We start from the raw sequence: 17102 nt of genomic DNA, 5'->3' as shown, positions 1-17102 counted from the left end.
GTTGTGAAATGGTAGCTGATACAACCAGAGCACAGTGTGAGCGGAGGTGGAAATGTTGTGAAATGGTAGCTGATACAACCAGAGCACAGTGTGAGAGGAGGTGGAAATGTTGTGAAATGGTAGCTAATGCCACTGAACAATTGGTGTAGAAATTATCAAATGGGGAACTGATTTGCTGTGTAGACTTTCACTGGGAAGAAAAACAAACAATGAAATATTTCAAGAAACAACTTTAAAAAAAGATTACTGCCATCAATCAAAACAGAGGAAGGCAAATTCCGTAGAGCTCTTTCCGGTTCTTTGGCCTCACATTGGTAAGACCTGTTGAAAGAACATGTTGATTTATTGGTTGGGCAATTCTATGCCTTTGCATTTGAGCTACCAAAACTCTTGGCAAACACAACTAGAATGTTCACTGTAGCATCATCTGTAACAGCAAACACTTGTGAATGACCTACCTATGCAGCCCACTGTTGCAACAGAGGTTGAAGGACAGTCCTCTTATTCGGGGAGCTAACACGTAGTTGTGGGAAAGAAGGGCATGGGCTCTGAGTTAGTTAATTGTGCCAACCTGGTCGATAATCACATGTGGGGCTAATTGATAGGCGGAAGGATAAATGAGTGGTGAGCCTTGCCTTTCTAGTTCTCGGGTCTCTTGCTTTGTGATGGTTGCACCGGGTGCAGCTGCCTTAGCAGTTCCCTGCTTCAGCTTGCAAGATTGACTTCCTACAAAATATCCCCAAGGAGAAGCCACATGGACCTATCCCGTTGCAGTCCTGGGTGCTGGAGCAGCCGTGTGGAGACCCCTGCTAGTGCTGAGATGCTTATTTGTTCACTGACTCAGCTTTCCTCCTGCAGTCGGCATCATTGCCTCTGTTTTGTGAGGTGGAGGACTTTGTGGACTGGTGTTGGGTTAATGGGTTAATGGGTTAATGTTGGACTTGTGGGCTTGGGCAGCATTGGGTTGGGATGTTTTCGTGATGCACATTTTCTTTACATAAAACTCTCTCTTATACATGAGTTGCTGTGGATTTGTTTCTCCAAAGTACCCAGGCTAATACAGGCTCTGAGAACCTGCGCTGAAAAGGAAGGAGGCATTTGGAGGAGAAGGAAGAAATATTCAGGACACTTGTGTATGTCCAAAATGTATGTTTGTGTACACACACCTACACACAGATTGTTGAAGAATCCACAAAAAACTTGTAATGCTGGTTCCGGGACAGAGGAGTGGGAGGTTGGGAGGCAAGCGAGTCTTCAGTGTCTGTTGTGTTTCAACTTGCCATTCATATGCATTGCACAGTGACTGCACCCAGGGGCTCAGGCCTAGGAACTGCAGCGTTTCACTCTGCTGTGCGCAGGGCCACTGTGGTTAGAACCGACTCGATGGGATCTAACAGCATTCATAGGCATGGGTTACTTTCAATTAAAAGAAGTGAGACTTTCCGGGTGTTGTTCTTTCTACATGTACTCCCACAGAGCCAAAGAGTCTAAACCAAACCAAATCCATTGCCATCACGTCAGCTGTGACTCGGAGTAGTGCCACAGCGACCCCCCAGGGTTTCCGAGGCTGTACATCTTCACGGACACAGACTGTCACTTCTTAATCCAGCACAGCATTTCTCCGTTAGCAGACTAATGCTGAACGACCGTGGCAGCAGGTTTCTTAAAAGAGTGCCCCTTAAAACATGGCTAACGTGTTTGCAACCCGTTGGACCCTGGCACAGGGGAGAACTAGGCCAGGAATGGTGAGAGGGCGGACAACGCCTCCCCACAGGAACAGACGGCCACGACAGCACCATTCATTGGACATCACTTACTGTGGTCTTTTTGTGGTCAGGAAACTCGAGGCCAAAATAGTCGCCCTCCACGAGGCTCAGGTGGTTGCACACTGCCTCCAGCAGCACTTTCCCCGGGGCCCTTTGCTGTGAACAGAAACAACAGGAGTTACGCCCTGACCACACACCATGGCTCCTCACTCTCTGCCTAGCAGAACGCTCCCAACCCTTCAGAGCTGGCCTCTGACCCATATGCCCTGTCCCACATTCACCTCGATGACCCCTGGATGCCAGGCAGTTACCCCTCGCAGCCTTGCCCATGCTGCTCCCACGCTGTGAACCCCTGGCCCTTTGTGTGGCAGCTGAAAGCCTATGGCGGTTTCTTCTCCGTCACAAACACGCAGAATCAGTGACTCTTGGTCCAAGTCCCGACAGCACTTCGTGCAGACTCTCTTCTAGACTACACACAGCTGGGGGCAGGTGTGGTTCACCGTTCTTTCCCCAAGATCTGCAGACCAGCAAGTTACTGATTCTGCTGTATTGTAGGTAAGCAGCTACGGGTAGATGCCACATGATGTCCCCACATTCCACACCACGGAAATTCAGAAGAAGCATACGGCTTTCGGAAGGCATGGAATGTTCTCCACGGATAATCCCCAATGTGTCAGGCTCCAGAACCTTGAAAGTCCAATGTAAGAGTCATCAGAAGAATCATTCCACTTCTACATGTGGCAGGAGTTGCATCTGATCATAATGTAAGCCCCCTTCTTCCTTCTCAAACACCCCCCCTCCCAATCAACCTCAATCTCAATCTCTCTCATCCAAGGGGATTGCTGGTCACCAAAGTCTTCTCACACTACTCAGATAAAGCCATCTGCCCGGTTTCCGCTGTGCCGTGCGTGTGTACGTCCGATTTCATCCAGCTGTGCCAATGCAGGAAAGAACCAGCTGCTCCATCTCAGGACCTGGGCCTGGGTTTGAGCTCTCCCACCAGTCTCCACAGAGCTAGTACTTAACTACCACACAGCCACTCTGCCTCGACCCTGCTCTCATGCTGGGGCAGGGGTGAGGCAGTGGTGGATTTGGTGCCTGCATGCGGCAGCTTAGGATCCCATTCACAGCCAACGCTCCCGGCACAGCCACGCACCACCATCACTGGAGCTTTGCACGTTGCTATGCGGAACAAGCTTCAGCAGAACTTCCACATCAAGACAGACTAGGAAGAGAGACCTGGAAATCTACCTCTGAAAACGAGTCCATAACCCCTTACATATGGTGCGTGGGGTCGCCACAAGTCAGGGACCAACTCACAGGCTGCTACGCACGACGACAATGTCTCACTCCAGTAAAGTCAACCAGTATTAAGTACAGTGCTATACAAAAGAGCCAGGGGATAAGAAGACGGGGAGACGCTCCGCGCTGTAAGACGCTTTCCTTTAAGGGGGAGACCGCATTCCCGTCTCACAAGCCTCCTTTCTCTCAAATCCCGGCGTTCTGCACTTGTTACACAGACTGAATCACTAATGCCCTGAGCGGCTGGCTTGCACTCACATTTCCCCCAGCATTCCTGGAACGAAGCGAATTTGATCACTGCAGCTAGGTTTACAGAGTCTGGGAGCGGAGACTTAACAAGCTGAAGCTGAAGTCTAAACACGTAAAGAACCAATGAACAATGGCGGTCTTCACGGCACGGTGCTCGAGGAGGCACTGTGGGCAACACACCGCAGAGAGGTAGACTTACTCCGTGGGCGGGCGCAGTCCCCAGTCCGCAGAGAGTGCCATGGACTGGTGAGGCCTCTGTTGGGGACGGCCCCCGGCCACATGGCCGCTGCAAACGCCTCGGCTATTCTGTCCTTTATATAAAACAACGTTCCTCTGATACTGAGATTTTTTTAATAAAGAGAAATCAACTTGGGGTTTGAAAGCAACTTAGGGTTGAATGCTAGCTCCTAAAACTCATCCACAAAGTAGATCAAGCCCCTGCCAGTGCTGGCTACAGGGCTGCAAGGCAACATTTGAGTACCTGTGGAGGCTTACTACACTACTACAGCCTCCGCCCAGCAGCTTCAATGGGCTCAGTGGGCTGAGCAGGAACCTCAAAGTGCAAAAGGCAGAGACAGCCGAAAATATGTGCAGAAAGTACAGAAGAAGTCAAGGGTCTTGTTGCCCTTCCTTTCAGGATCAGACTGGCCTTCTCTGTGCTCCCAGGGCCGAATTCTGCCTTAAAGAAAGTGTTTCCAGAATGGGAGCAGGGCGGGTTTCTATGGGAGCTGATATAAGGAAGGCACCCAGACGACTTCTGTAAGAGAAAGGACCGGGCCTTCCTTTCTACAAAGGAACTACACCACCAGCCCAGCATCACTTCTCGGGCCTTTGTCGCCAATGAGATTAGTTTGTTTGTTTCATTTTCTTGAGTTCCATCCTAAAACCAATCCTGTTAAAATCAAGACAACGTGCACTCTTCCATAGACTGAAAGGTTCAAGGGCAAGTAATTTAAATGCAGAATAAATCTGATCTTGGGAAGCTCTTTAGTCCATGCATATGTGAGAGATGAAGGGCTATTACAGAAGGCACATCTATCAGGTAGAGAGGGTGTGTGTGTGTGTGTGTGTGTGTGTGTGTGTGTGTGTGTGTGTATGTGTAGGGGGCTGGGGGATTTCTTCTGGTAGCGCTGGGAGGGTGCAAATAGTTTGACTGGACTTGGTTTAGAAGCTGAGGGATAATTCTGAATAACATAGAAACAGGGAGAAAGAGAGAGTGCTACTAATTCTCATTAACTCTTCATATGCAATGCACATAAGTCGGATTAAAAGGATGATTTGGGAGACGAGGATGGTGTAGCGGGCTACTAACTGAGCTGCGGATCCCAAGGCCAGCAGTTTGAACCCACCCACTTGTTCTGCAAGAGAAAGACAAGGCAGTCTCCTTCCTGTAAGGAGTTACGGTCCACAGGGGCAGTTCGACCCCGCCCCGCAGGGTCACTGTGAGTCCGAACCGCCTTGATGGCAAGGAGTAGTGCTCTGGTGATAAACCAGGACATCTCTAATGGGAACAAACCTGAACCTAACTCTCGGCAGCCGCCCATGCTGTAGACAGCACTGTGCTCCCGAGGCTTTCAACGGACCCACAGGGCTTTCTTTCACGCGCTGTGGCCAACCCTTCCTTCAGTAGTTGCGTGCACACCAAGGACCAACCTAATAGGAGTAACGGGCATAACTGATGTATGTCTGGATTGTGATGAATTGTATGAGCCCCAATAAAATGATTAAAAAAAAGTAAATGAGGCATCAGCTTCACATTTGTAAGTAACTGGGGATGCTTGCTGACAAATTTTTTTTAAGCCACAGGGTAGGTTCCCAGTTACAGAGCCACACAGTGTGTCAGCCTGTAACTGTGCTCCACAGGGCCATCACGGATTCAGAAGTGGATAGCCGGACCTCTTTTCTGAAGGACCTCTGGGGAGACTCAAACCTTCCATCTTTGGGTGAGCAGCAGAGCGCATTAACCATTTGCATTCTCCTTACCAAAAAACCAGCTAATGCTATTTTTTAAGCACAAGGATATAAAGACCACCTATTTTCCTCACATTAGATCCTAGAAAAACATTGAAGCAGAGCCTGGCTCAATTAGAGTGGCTGGGGTTGTAGGGAGTGGGGGTTGTGAATTTCCATCTGTGTGCACTGAATGTTTGCTAATATTTCTCAGCACAAAGGACTCTTTTATATATACTTTAGCAACGGAGAGGGGGAAACAGGCTTTAAAAAGAACATTTTTGGAAATAATCACAAATAATGATTTGAGCTAGGCTTTCCAATAGAAGCTGACAAGATTTCAAAAGCTATCAATCCACTATCTCCTCTTTGTTCAAACACCCTGTAAACAAATCAATGACATTTGGAGGGGGGAAGGTGACAGCAGTATAGATTAAGGTAGCAGAAGCCAAAGAAGAGACACTGAGGAGAAAGGCTGTAGAGATATTTTCGAAAAGAGAAACCTACTTACACACACGCACACGCACGGATTTAGTTTTATATGCATAACATCTTGCTATGTGTCTACATCTATCCATGTACATATACACAGAAGAGGGCTTCAAAAAATCATGGAAAATTAAATGAGAAGACAATGAGTTTTCAATAAAATTTTAAAGCCCCAGTGTGTATCTATGTCTTTGTATATAAATGTATAGTTGAGAGAACCCATGAGGAAGACCAAGATTTTTAAGCATCATCTGAAAACTGATATGTGAGTAATCATATAATATAAAAGGGATCTGATGAAAAATCTTTTTATAAAATGTTCCCAAGTGTTCCAATTGAGAGTGGTAGGGGAGGAATTTTCAGACTCCTGCTACCTCTAAAAAGCTGTGAGTTAGACCCAGCCCACACATTACCCATCTTAATTAGAATTTCTAGACGGGCATTCCTTACAAAAGAGTCGAAACAGTAATTATAATGTTTCATTCTGGAGAACAAATCAGCGATCAGTGAAAAGACATAATCAAATTCTTATCACCCCCCCCCCATTGGCTACTTTTAATTATGAGTTTCAATTTTAATCTACTGCACAAACAAGCTGGCTGATTTCAATTGTGAATCCCTACTGCTTCCTCAGTTTTGAACTGGCTTTTCATTGAATGCTATGAAATTAGATTTTAGAAGGAGGCTTATGTTCTGGGGGACGTCTGGCAAACCAGCCTGGAATAATGAATCGTGCCGCAGTCGCATTGAGCTCCACGCTAGAAAACCTGCGGATCAGAGTTGCTGTGGTTTCTGTGCCATTAAGGTATGTCTATGCTTTCAGGCTGTTTTGATTCCATGAAGTTTTACACGAGAGTAGTTCTCTTTGTCGAGAAAGGAATAAAGACACAAGTCTTTCCGTAGGTGGGGGGTTTATTCTCCTCCCTCCTCAAACAGTCTGGAGCAGTAAACCCCCAACTTAAACAATCTAAAGTCCTGACTTTCTGGCATAATTGAGTAGACAGGACCCTAAAAAGCTTGATCCAAGTTTACAAAATTTGTATCTGCTAGTTTCAGAGAGCTGTTTCGGAAAGGTGTTTTGGTTTTTTTTTTAATTTCTATTTTGAGTTAAACAAAACTATAAATGACAAAGACATGCTCTCCCTGAGCAAAAGGGGCTGGTTTCTCGGAAAGGCCTTGGTAAACCCACCCCACTATATATGTGCAAGGAGAAATACATATAATTTTTATATATTTGTTAGGTACACTGAGTGGTTCTGACTTACGTACAGCAGAAGAAAAATCGCCGCCCGGTTCTGCACTTACATCACTTACATCCTTACATCACTGCTATGGTTGAGTCTAATGATGCAGCCACTCTGTCAGTCCATCTGACTGAGAGCTTTCCTCTTTTCATTGACCTTGTACTTTAGGACACCAAGCAGCTTATCCTTCTCCGAGGGCTGTTCTCTTCTGCTCACATGTCCAAAGGGTGTGAGCTGAAGTCCTCGCTTATAAGACGCACCAACTGGCTGTACTTATAATATGACTTTTGTTTGCTCTTCTGGCAATCCATGGTACATTTAATATTTTTCACCAACACTGCAATGCAAAGCCACTGGTGTTACAACAAACCGACGGAGGCCTGGTGGGTTTTCCTCCAGTTAATACCCATTAGAAAGTAGTTCAAAGATCTCGAACCCAGTCACTCTCAACCAGTCAGACACGAACACACTCGCAGTGCGCTGCAACATCTCAGATACCCACCTGGCCCTTTATGAGGTGGGCAGACATGTTACGCAGCATGGAAGCTTGAGGAGTCCGCGTAGGGGACATTCACAGAACGAGTCATTGGTGGGCACTGGCCCAGACACTGCTGCTAGGTCCTGACTCAGAGCAACCCCGTTCCTGAGAGGAACCCTGCCTGGTCTTGTGCCATCCTCACCACTCTCCCTGCGCTTGCGCCCATTGTTGCTGCCAATGTCTCAATCCACCTTCGTGCGGGGCTTCCTCTTTGTCTGCTGCCCTATCTTTCACAAGCAAGGGTCCTTCTCCAGGGACTGGTCTCTCCTGACAACATGTCCAAAGTCTGGAAGGCAGCGTGTAGCCATCCTTGCCACTAAGGAACATCCTGGCTGCCATTTTTCCAAGACAGATGTGTGTTCTTGTAGGAGCCCGTGGTATTTTCAGTATTCCTTGCCAACACCATACTTCAAATGCATAGATTTTTGTTTGGTCTTCCTTCTTATTCAATGTCCAACTTTCACGTGCAGATGAGGCAACTGAAAACACCCTGGTCCAGCACTCCTTCGTCCTCAAGTGACATTACTGGTATTCCTTCCATCATCTGTAAGGCACGGCCTCTTTAATGTTGTAGACTGAGGCTTGGTTTTTTTGCATGAGTTCTTTCAGTGTAAGGTATGCTGAGCACGTTCTTCCTTTTCCGGTTTCTAACTAGCTCTGTGCACATTTCGTTATAATATCTGACTTTGTCTTCTCAAGCTGCCCTTTGGGATTTTCTAATCAGCTGGCTTTATCATACCCTCCATTTGCCTTAGCTACTCTACGATTAAGAGCATGTTTTAGAGTCTCTTCTGCAACCACGTTGACTTTTCTTTCATGCTTGGCTTTCTAATGGCCCTTTGCTTTCTGCAGGGATGACATCCTCGGTGTCCTCCCACAACTCATCAGCTCTTCTACCGTCAGTGTTCAAGGCATCAAATCGGTTCTTGTGATGCTCTCAAAATGTGGACGAGATATGCCCGAGGTTGTCTTTTGCCACTCGTGGACTTGTTTTCATTTTCTTCAACTTCAACTTGAACTTCAACGTATGAACATTAATGGGAGTCCCACCGTTGGCCCCTGGCCCGGGTGTAGCTGCTGAGGTTGAGCTTCTCCATCCTCCCTTCCCACAGATGGAGCCCATTTGATTTCTGTGTGTTCCATCGGTATATCTGTCCATGTGTAGTCACCTTTTGTGTTGTTGAAAAAAAGAAGCTGATGTTGTAAAGAAGTTGCTGGTCTTGCAAATTCTCTCATGTGATCTCCAGCTCTTTTTTGGCTTTTGACTAGGCAGGGGAATAAGTGAAATCATAGAGAGACAAGTGTTGGTAATATGTATAAATAGCCAACACATGCTATGTTGAGCATATTAACAAAAAGTTGTAGCAGGTCAGAGATGAGAGCAAACCAGCTGCTATTCCTACACTGGGGTAGACTGGGAGTAGGGGGCTAAAGAAGGCTCAAAAGAAGTACATCTGAATGGGTTTTGAAGGATGAGTAGAAGTTTGCTGAGCCATGAAGTGATGAAAACACAGGAGATATGATATTGCATTCCCTTAGAACCACTGGGGAATTAACTGAAGCTCTATGGCACACCAAGTTCTGATCCATTGCGTTTGACAGAACTGATCCAGGAAGGTCCCCCGAGACCAGCCCCCATACTTAGGGTCAACAGAGTCCAATCGAATGGGAAATCGAACTGTATAGAGAAAAAACTGCTGGGCTGGGGCTCAAGGTGGAACGTACTCACCCAGACTCCCCATACGGACAGTGTGGAGTGCTGGGTCATTGGGGAACTTGCTGATGATAACAGTGCAATCGATTTATACCCCGGGGGGTGATTGACAATGCCGTACTTCCTTATTTACCGTATATACTCATGGATAAGTCGAGTTTTTAGCACATTTTTAAAGCCGTTTTTGTAGGAAAATTAGGTGTCTCGCTGATATTCGGATTGGCTTATACTCAAATATATACGGTATATGGGTTTTTGCTTTCCTGTTTGTAGCATGCTCCCCCCCCCCCTTTTTCTTTCTTTGTCTGTGTGTGTTTTCTGATTGTTTGGTTGCCGGTTGGCTCATGGCTGCCATTGATGCAGTTGGTCTTACAGGGTTTTGATTTTGCCATATTATGGCCACCAAAGCAAACCTGAGACGTGCAAACCCCATGGTCAAGCAGATGGAGCCTGAGCTCCTACTTAACTCTAGCCCTAACCCAAGAACTGTTGGTTCTGATAACATGGCCCTGCTCGATACTCTCCTTCATGAAATGATCACTGACGGCAAGGTGCTACAGCAAAGTGTGGCGAAGGAAACAGATGGTGTCTGCTATCAATCAGAATAGTGTCTGGGGTCCTTGTATTCAAACAAGCAGCCATCTAGCAAGGAGTCAACTAAGTCTACCCGGAAGAAGCACACCAGCTTGTGTGATCCAAAGATGACAATTGCATATTGTCAGAAAAGGCGATCTGAATGAAAAGTATCAGAGCTAAAAATATGGACATCTAATGTGGAGAAGGCTATGGAGGACAGTGGGAGCCCCAGACCCATCTGCAGAGTATCAAGTCAGACTGAGCTGCTGGCAGATTCCCAGTAGCCACATGCAAGAAGCCTTACATATCAGTCAGAGTTCAATGTAATCTCCATTATGCTGGATAGAACTCGATACTAGGCCAGTTGACCTCTCTATAGACCCCACCTGAATTTGTTCTGGGTGCAAGCATCTCTTACTGGCTCCATGACAGAGATTTCTTTCTTCCGTGACTTTTTGCATGTTGACAGGGGTCTTTTCTTTCTTACTCTTTATATTTCTGTGTTTGTATTATTATCATTTTATCCTTACCACTTTATTTTGATTTGGTTTTTATTGTTTCTGTTGGGTTTCCCATTTTGTGAGGCACAGGTGTAGGTTCACAGTGATAATAACTGATACAAGGGTTTATACAGGATGTAGGAGTAGGGTGGGGGTGAGAGGAAGGGAAAGGGGATTTAGGGAGTAAACCATGGAGATGGGAGAGGGGAGGGAGCACTAGAACTGATTGTTATTGCACAAATCATTTTACAGGCGATGTAACGGGGCCGGGAGCAGCAGTAACGGATGTTATAAAATTGATATGGTAATGATTACACAATTCTTCTCTTACATAAAGATTGGCCTAAGGCCATAGCCAGACTGGGCTTATCATAAATGATGAAAATGTGCTGGGTTCATGGCTAAGTACGGCAGACTGAGGACATACATGCAATGCATTCCCCTCTACTCGGTGTGCTGCTGAGATGATATGTTAGCAAAAGAACGAAAAAAAGGGGGGAATCATTGTTGAAAATGGAAAGGAGGCAGCAGGTAAGGGAGACCACCCTGGAAGGTGTCCAGAGGAGAAGAGAAAGTGTCGGCAGGATCCAACAGGTAAACCCGAGAGACTCCAGGTGCTCTGGGAAACACAAAGAACAGTGTAAAGATAAAAAGAAAAACCGAAGAACAGTTTGTCTCCTCATGTAGTTAAGCATTTAAAACAATCTGAAAGAGAGAAGGTTTAAAAAAAGGCGTATTTGGATAACACAGAGCCCCTTAGGGAGAAAAAAATTACAGAAACACAAAAATACACTACACTAGTTAAGAATGACGTTGAGAAACTTCTAAACATGTCTAGAGTAACAAGACTTCTAGACAGAGAGACCCAAGAGGTAAGAAAATTATCCAAGAATAACATAAGAAAAATTCCCATCACGAAAGGGTGTAACTTTGTAGCCGGAAAAGGCCCTGGGAGTATCTCATGGGATAAATAAGGAAGGCCCACCTCAGGCGATTTATTGGGAAATGAGGGAACACGATGAGTAAAACAAGATCCTGCACGTTACGAGAACAACACAAAGGAGAATGCACCGGGATGGCACAGGACCTCCTGAGAGCAGATGAGAGAAAAACAGCCCTCCCCTGACCCAGAATGTGACGGGCAGGGGCACTTCACCCCGTGGGTTGAGCAGCCCAGTACATATGAGGGAGAGTGCAAAAGTATTTCTACAATGGCTCCTGTTCATATTTCAAGCAGAATCTAGTTTAATCTAAACAAAACTTACTTAAACATGTGTCTGGGATTAGTGGATGGCTGCAGACATATTTTCTCAGTAACACACTTGTCTTAGTCTTGTGAGAGGGTCTTAAAAATAAAAAAGAACCTTGTGTAAAGATCTGGTGGCTCAAAGAGCTCATCTTTCCATCAGTCTTTTAAGCAAGATTAAAGCTAGTAAAGATGATTTTAGAGAACAAATTGTAACAAAGGGTGATGCTTGGATTTATCCATACATTTCAGAGCAAGGTCCTATCAAAACAGTCGTGTCAAGAAGGATCGACCGGCTGGGCCAGTTCAATTCAAGACAGACAGGTCAGCTCAGAAAGTTAGAGCCACTGTTTTTGAGGACTTCGATGAGGTCACCTTGATATTTTCTCAGAGGACAAAGGTTGGTCATGAGAGCCTATGAGAAAAGAATTTTAAGAAAATGGAAAATTGTACTAACGAGGAAAAGGCCAAGAAAATTACACAGAGGAATTTTCCCCGCCCATCACAACAACGCACCTGTCCATTCTTCAAGGGTACCAAGGCTGTCCTCTCCACCCTATCTCCCGATCCCTCCCCTTGAGACTTCTTTTTATTCCTAAAATACATACAATAGTTTAAAAGAACATGTTTCGAGTCCCTTGATGCCATGGCTGCCATGCAGACTACGTCGAAATTGAAATTTCTTTGGGAAGGGTCAGAAAAATGGGAAAACCGCCTTCAGAAATGTATAGACCTAGGTGGAGGAGATGCCAAGAAACAAAAGCTTCACACTTTGATATAGGTTTCTATAATTTCTTTGCAATACTTTTGACTTACCCTCCTATCTGTAAACCTCTAACTCACATACGGAATACCCACTGGGAGACTCCAGCCTGCTTGACAATGGAATATTATCAAAATCATGCGTGAAAATGATTTTCAAATAGAATTACAGGCACCAGAAAGCATTTTCAAATATACATATCCTTTCTCAGGAGGCTGTCGGGGTGTATGATATTAGCTAATATCCAGGCAGGCCCCAATTCATAATGCCCACACGCCATGAAGTGAGACACTGCCTGTCCCCAAGAAGTTGCAGATCAAACGCTAAAACCGACGGCCTCTCATTGGCTCATTGTTGGAAGTAGAGCACCAGACTTTCCATTCCGGACCATCTCAGACTGTTCAGCACCATAGCAACGCCTAAGCCTCCACTGGCAGATGGCGCGGACGGCGTGCGGAGGTCCGTTTACTGAGAATGCGGCTCTCCGCGGAAGGTGCGACCTGCCCTCTTGGGAGGGTACTCAATGCCAGGTAAGCAAGAGGAAGTCACAGGCCCAACCCACGAGGAGAGAGAAGGAAGTTCCCAGGGACGGTGTGAAGCAAGTCGAGGCAGGGACCCTCCCCAAGAGGCAAGAAAGCAAACAAAAAGAGAACCGATGACATACTTGTGTCGGAGTGAACGGCGAGGCATGTGCGGCTGGATTGAGAATAGCTACAAGGAACACAAAACGCGTGCACACACACTCTAGATACAGTCTATTGTCCTGCAAATCCTTTATCTTCACTCCATGTGGCCAGGGCCAATCGACTCTCTGTGCCTCAGTTTCCCCTGCTGCAATCTAGGTGTAATGAGCGAGGCCCTGTGGACCGTTTTTGTGAGGACGCAGTTTTCTGCCAGGCTCTTGGTGGGGGAGGGGATGAATTGGGGGGTGTTGGAAGAAAATGGCTCGGAAAGGGAACCGAAGCGCAAGAGGTAGCCTCATCCATCCGGGTACAGCGTGGCCTCCAATGCTATGAAATGCCCACCGCAGCTCCAACAGGAACTGCACCTTTAAACCCGAACTCGGGGCTGCGGACAAGGCTCCCCTTGGGGAGGCCGGGCCTTCTCCCTGCGGGCGGCCCGCACACTGCGCCCCTTGTCCGGCCAGGCTGTGGATCGGGTTCCAGAGCCCCGAGAATGGGCCCTTTCAGCTGCCCGCCGTCACTGAGCTACAGTACACCCCAGGTATCCTGAGCACACAGCGCCCCTTCTTCCCGGTCCCTGCACCCAGGGGTGTGGGGGGGGGGGTGCGCGCGTCGAGGGCTGCCTCTTTACAAACCTGTTATGCAGTGAACTACAACAACAACAACAAAATCATGCTTCTGGGAGAATCGGGCCATTCATAACGTTCCTGAGCCGACGCCCCTCTTTCTCTTTTGATCGCGCTCAGAAATAGACAGACTGGCTGGGGGCGGTGGGGAGGGGAACTGAACGATACCGAAGTCACTTTTTCACACTCTCGCTTCCCGCTGTGTTACTGTAAATGCCCACTACGCCGGGAATAACCGTCACACAAGTCAATAACGAGGCCACCGTAAACGGGCTGCTGCAGCTCGGGGAACGCGCCCCACACTCCGCATTTCCCTTCCTTCGGTTGAGTTTGGCAATGATCTCTTCTCCGCGGTCCAATCTCGACGCACGAGTGCGGTCAGCCCGCTGGGAAGGAGCGTTCGGAAAGACACCTGCGTCCCGGGGTGGCCTCGAGACTGCTGCTCTCAGGGAAGGAGGGAAAGTAAGCGTTTTCTTGGGTTTGATATTGGAACTGAAAGGAGAGGGCTTTGTGAAACCAATCACGGAGTAACCAATGCGATCCTCGGTTCCCACAGCTCCTCCTGTGCAGGCAGTGCCCCTCCCGCTGCCCCCCAAGAACCAATCTCAGAACACGAAAGAGCCACCAAGAAAACCAGGTTTGCTTTGCTGTTGTTAAGAACACAGAAAGCAAAGCTATGTACAATGGCTACAGATACTTTTATTCAGGGAGAATACGAACAGTTTTTTTTCAATATTTATTAAAAATATGTGAAAAGATTGCTTCCAGAACCTTGTAGAGAATTCTCTGCTCTAGCGTCTCCAGAGAATCTCCCAAATAACTATTATTTTTCATACTTCTCTGTCTTTCTGCTTTTGGTCTATTTACTGTTCAAGTTCAGTATGAGGCTAACCCAGGAAGCAGCAGGGTGGGTGTGGGCTCCAGCTCTGCCTATCTGCCCAGGGCACAGTGCTGACCAGCAGGTCCTCACCCTTTACTGGGAGCTCCTGGGCAGTGGGCGCAGGTAACACGCTCAGTGACTCCCCGGGAATGAGCAGGCCTGGGGCGACCTCCCAACAAGTCAAAGCCCCATAGAGCACACTTCCCCCTTACACGCAGGGGTCGCCATGAGCCAGGGAGACTTGGCAGTAACTGGCTTTGAACCCCCTTGGAAAGAACGAAAACCTCAGATTCATTCTCTCCAACCCCCTCCCCTGCCCCACCCCCCCCCACCCTCTCTCTCTCTCTCTCTCTCTCTCTCTCTCACACACACACACACACACACACACACACAGAAAGGGGGAACCAATCACAATGATTGACATACAACTCCTTCCCCCCCAGTGGTACGAACAGAAACATGGGTGAAGGGAGACTGTAAAATATGGAAATTATCAAGGGTTCATGAGGGAGGGAGGGGGGAAACGGTGCCAACACCAAGGGCTCAAGTAGAAAGAAATTCTTTGAAAACGATGATGGCAACATATGTACAAACGTGCTTGATACAATGGCTATATGCATTGTTATAAAAGCTATAAGAGACCCCAATAAAGTGATTTATTAAAATAAATTAAAACACACACACAAAGTCTAGATTTACGAACAAGAAACTTACAAATAAGTATGCAAAAAGAAATGTTCAGAAACACATCCATCTACTAGAATGATACATTTGGGGAGAGAGGGAAGGTGGAGGAAACAAGGCAAGCACTATCAAAGTATTTTCATTCTAAAGACAGATAGAAGGAAACAACTTTCATGCTATTTCCAACAGAGGAAGCCCTTAGTTCTGTTATAGACATGTATCAGGCTTACATTTGGGAGCAATGCTGAGTAGTGAGGGAGCCCTGGTGGTTTACTGGTTGCCCCCTGGGCACTAGCCCAAGGTCAGAGTATGAGGCCATCAGCCACTCTGGGAAGCATGAGTTACAGTCCCGCAAAACCACAGGGGCAGCTCTCCCGGTCCTATGAGTAGGAATTGACTGGATGGGAGTGAATTTGGTTTGGCGTTTGGCTGAGTGGTGAGTAGGAGCCCATGGTTTTGATGCCTGACTTGTCACTTACTAGGTATGTGGCTTACCTGGACATTGGTGTTCCCATCTGAACAATGGCACAAGGACATCATTAAAGGCTAAATGAGGTAAATACTCATTGTGTCAAGCACCAGTGCCGGCATTTGAAGGTCAGTGGTTCACACCTACCAGCCACTCTCTCCATGGGAGCTAGGAGAGGCTGGCTATTCTGCTAAAAATGCATAGTTTCAGAAATCCTAGAGAGAGAGGTGGCTAGCTATTAGAATTGACTCAATGATGGTGGCTTTGAGGCACTGTCAGTTCATGATGGTTTTCAGTTCTCGGCTCCGTTTAAACTCCTGTTGCAACCCCTCGTCTCAGAGGAAATCACCCGTCATCAACCTTCTCATGCCGGCTCCCTTTTGTCAGTGTCATCGCTAAGTTCAAAAGCAAAACCAAAAAGTTGCTAGAACTGATTGCGGTGATGCTTATCTGCCTCTTCTAGATGCGATGGAACTCTGTGAAGTACATGACATGTGGGTAATATGCCAGTAAAACCGCTGGGAGAAAATAATGAAATGCATCTTTACAAGGGGGAAAGGTTGCTATCCAGTCCATTCCGGCTCATGGTGACCCCGTGGGTTCGATTTCTCAGGACTTTCTTCCAGGGCCCTCAAACCCCCCACCTGCCAGTTAGCAGCCAAGAGTGTGAACTGTGCGCGGCAGGCAAGACGCCAGCAAGCAAACAAGGTAATCGCAAGCCGTTTCATCCAGAGTCTGGGCAATAGAACGCACTTCTGAGTTTTCTATGATTTAACAACACTTGAAGCATTCATCTACAGCAGGCGTGGGGAACATCCAGGCCATGGGCAGTGTAAGGCCCAAGAACCCATCCATACCAGCTAGCACCCCATGCCTCACCAAAGAGAAACCGTTCTACCCATCACAGGAAGGGTGAGTTAACTAAATGGTTGACCCTCGTGGCCCGCCCGGGAATGATGTTAAAAACATCCAAATGGTCCTGAGCAGAAAAACATTCCCTCCCCTGATTACAGTGACAACACAGTGCAAAAGCTATGCATAATTAGCAACTGACTGCACTTCCCAAACGAATGACCGGAGGTCATGCAATAGTCTGTACTCGTTAAATGCATTCTATCCCAATGTATAAACAATCACATTCGCTCCTAAAACAAAAATCATATTAAAATACAAAAAACAAGAGGCATGCTTATGAAACAAATGTCCTATTGAATGGACCCTCATGGAAGCACTCGTGTTCATGAGTTTGCCTGGGCTCCGTTCTTTCCGGAACCATTACCAAAAGGTCTTGTTTAAAAAGCTAGGGCTGGGGTGGGGGTTCGCACACTGTCGGATTTCATTACATGTTAGGTGTCCAGCTGCTATCTGCAAAGTTTGAGGATCAAGTACACCCAGAGGCATCCTGGGGAAAAGGCCTGGTGAT

At 47.0% G+C, this 17102-nt stretch overlaps 1 protein-coding gene across 1 annotated transcript in view; it reads right to left on the bottom strand.

Moving 5' to 3' along the window:
- Positions 1-17102, bottom strand: part of FARP1 (FERM, ARH/RhoGEF and pleckstrin domain protein 1) — a 306860-nt gene that overhangs the window by 114597 nt on the left and 175161 nt on the right. Inside the window, exon 3 of the mRNA XM_004704274.2 lies at positions 1818-1922. Coding sequence (XP_004704331.1) covers positions 1818-1922 — 105 coding nt within the window. The remainder of the gene's footprint in view (positions 1-1817; positions 1923-17102) is intronic.

Source organism: Echinops telfairi, unplaced genomic scaffold (assembly GCF_000313985.2).
Source record: "Echinops telfairi isolate 266 unplaced genomic scaffold, ASM31398v2 ScPeMD7_7467;HRSCAF=8505_0, whole genome shotgun sequence".
In the NCBI taxonomy this organism is placed as follows: Eukaryota; Metazoa; Chordata; class Mammalia; order Afrosoricida; family Tenrecidae; genus Echinops; species Echinops telfairi.
The sequence above is the reverse complement of the archived record's forward strand: the minus strand, read 5'-3'. Positions and strand labels throughout refer to the sequence as shown.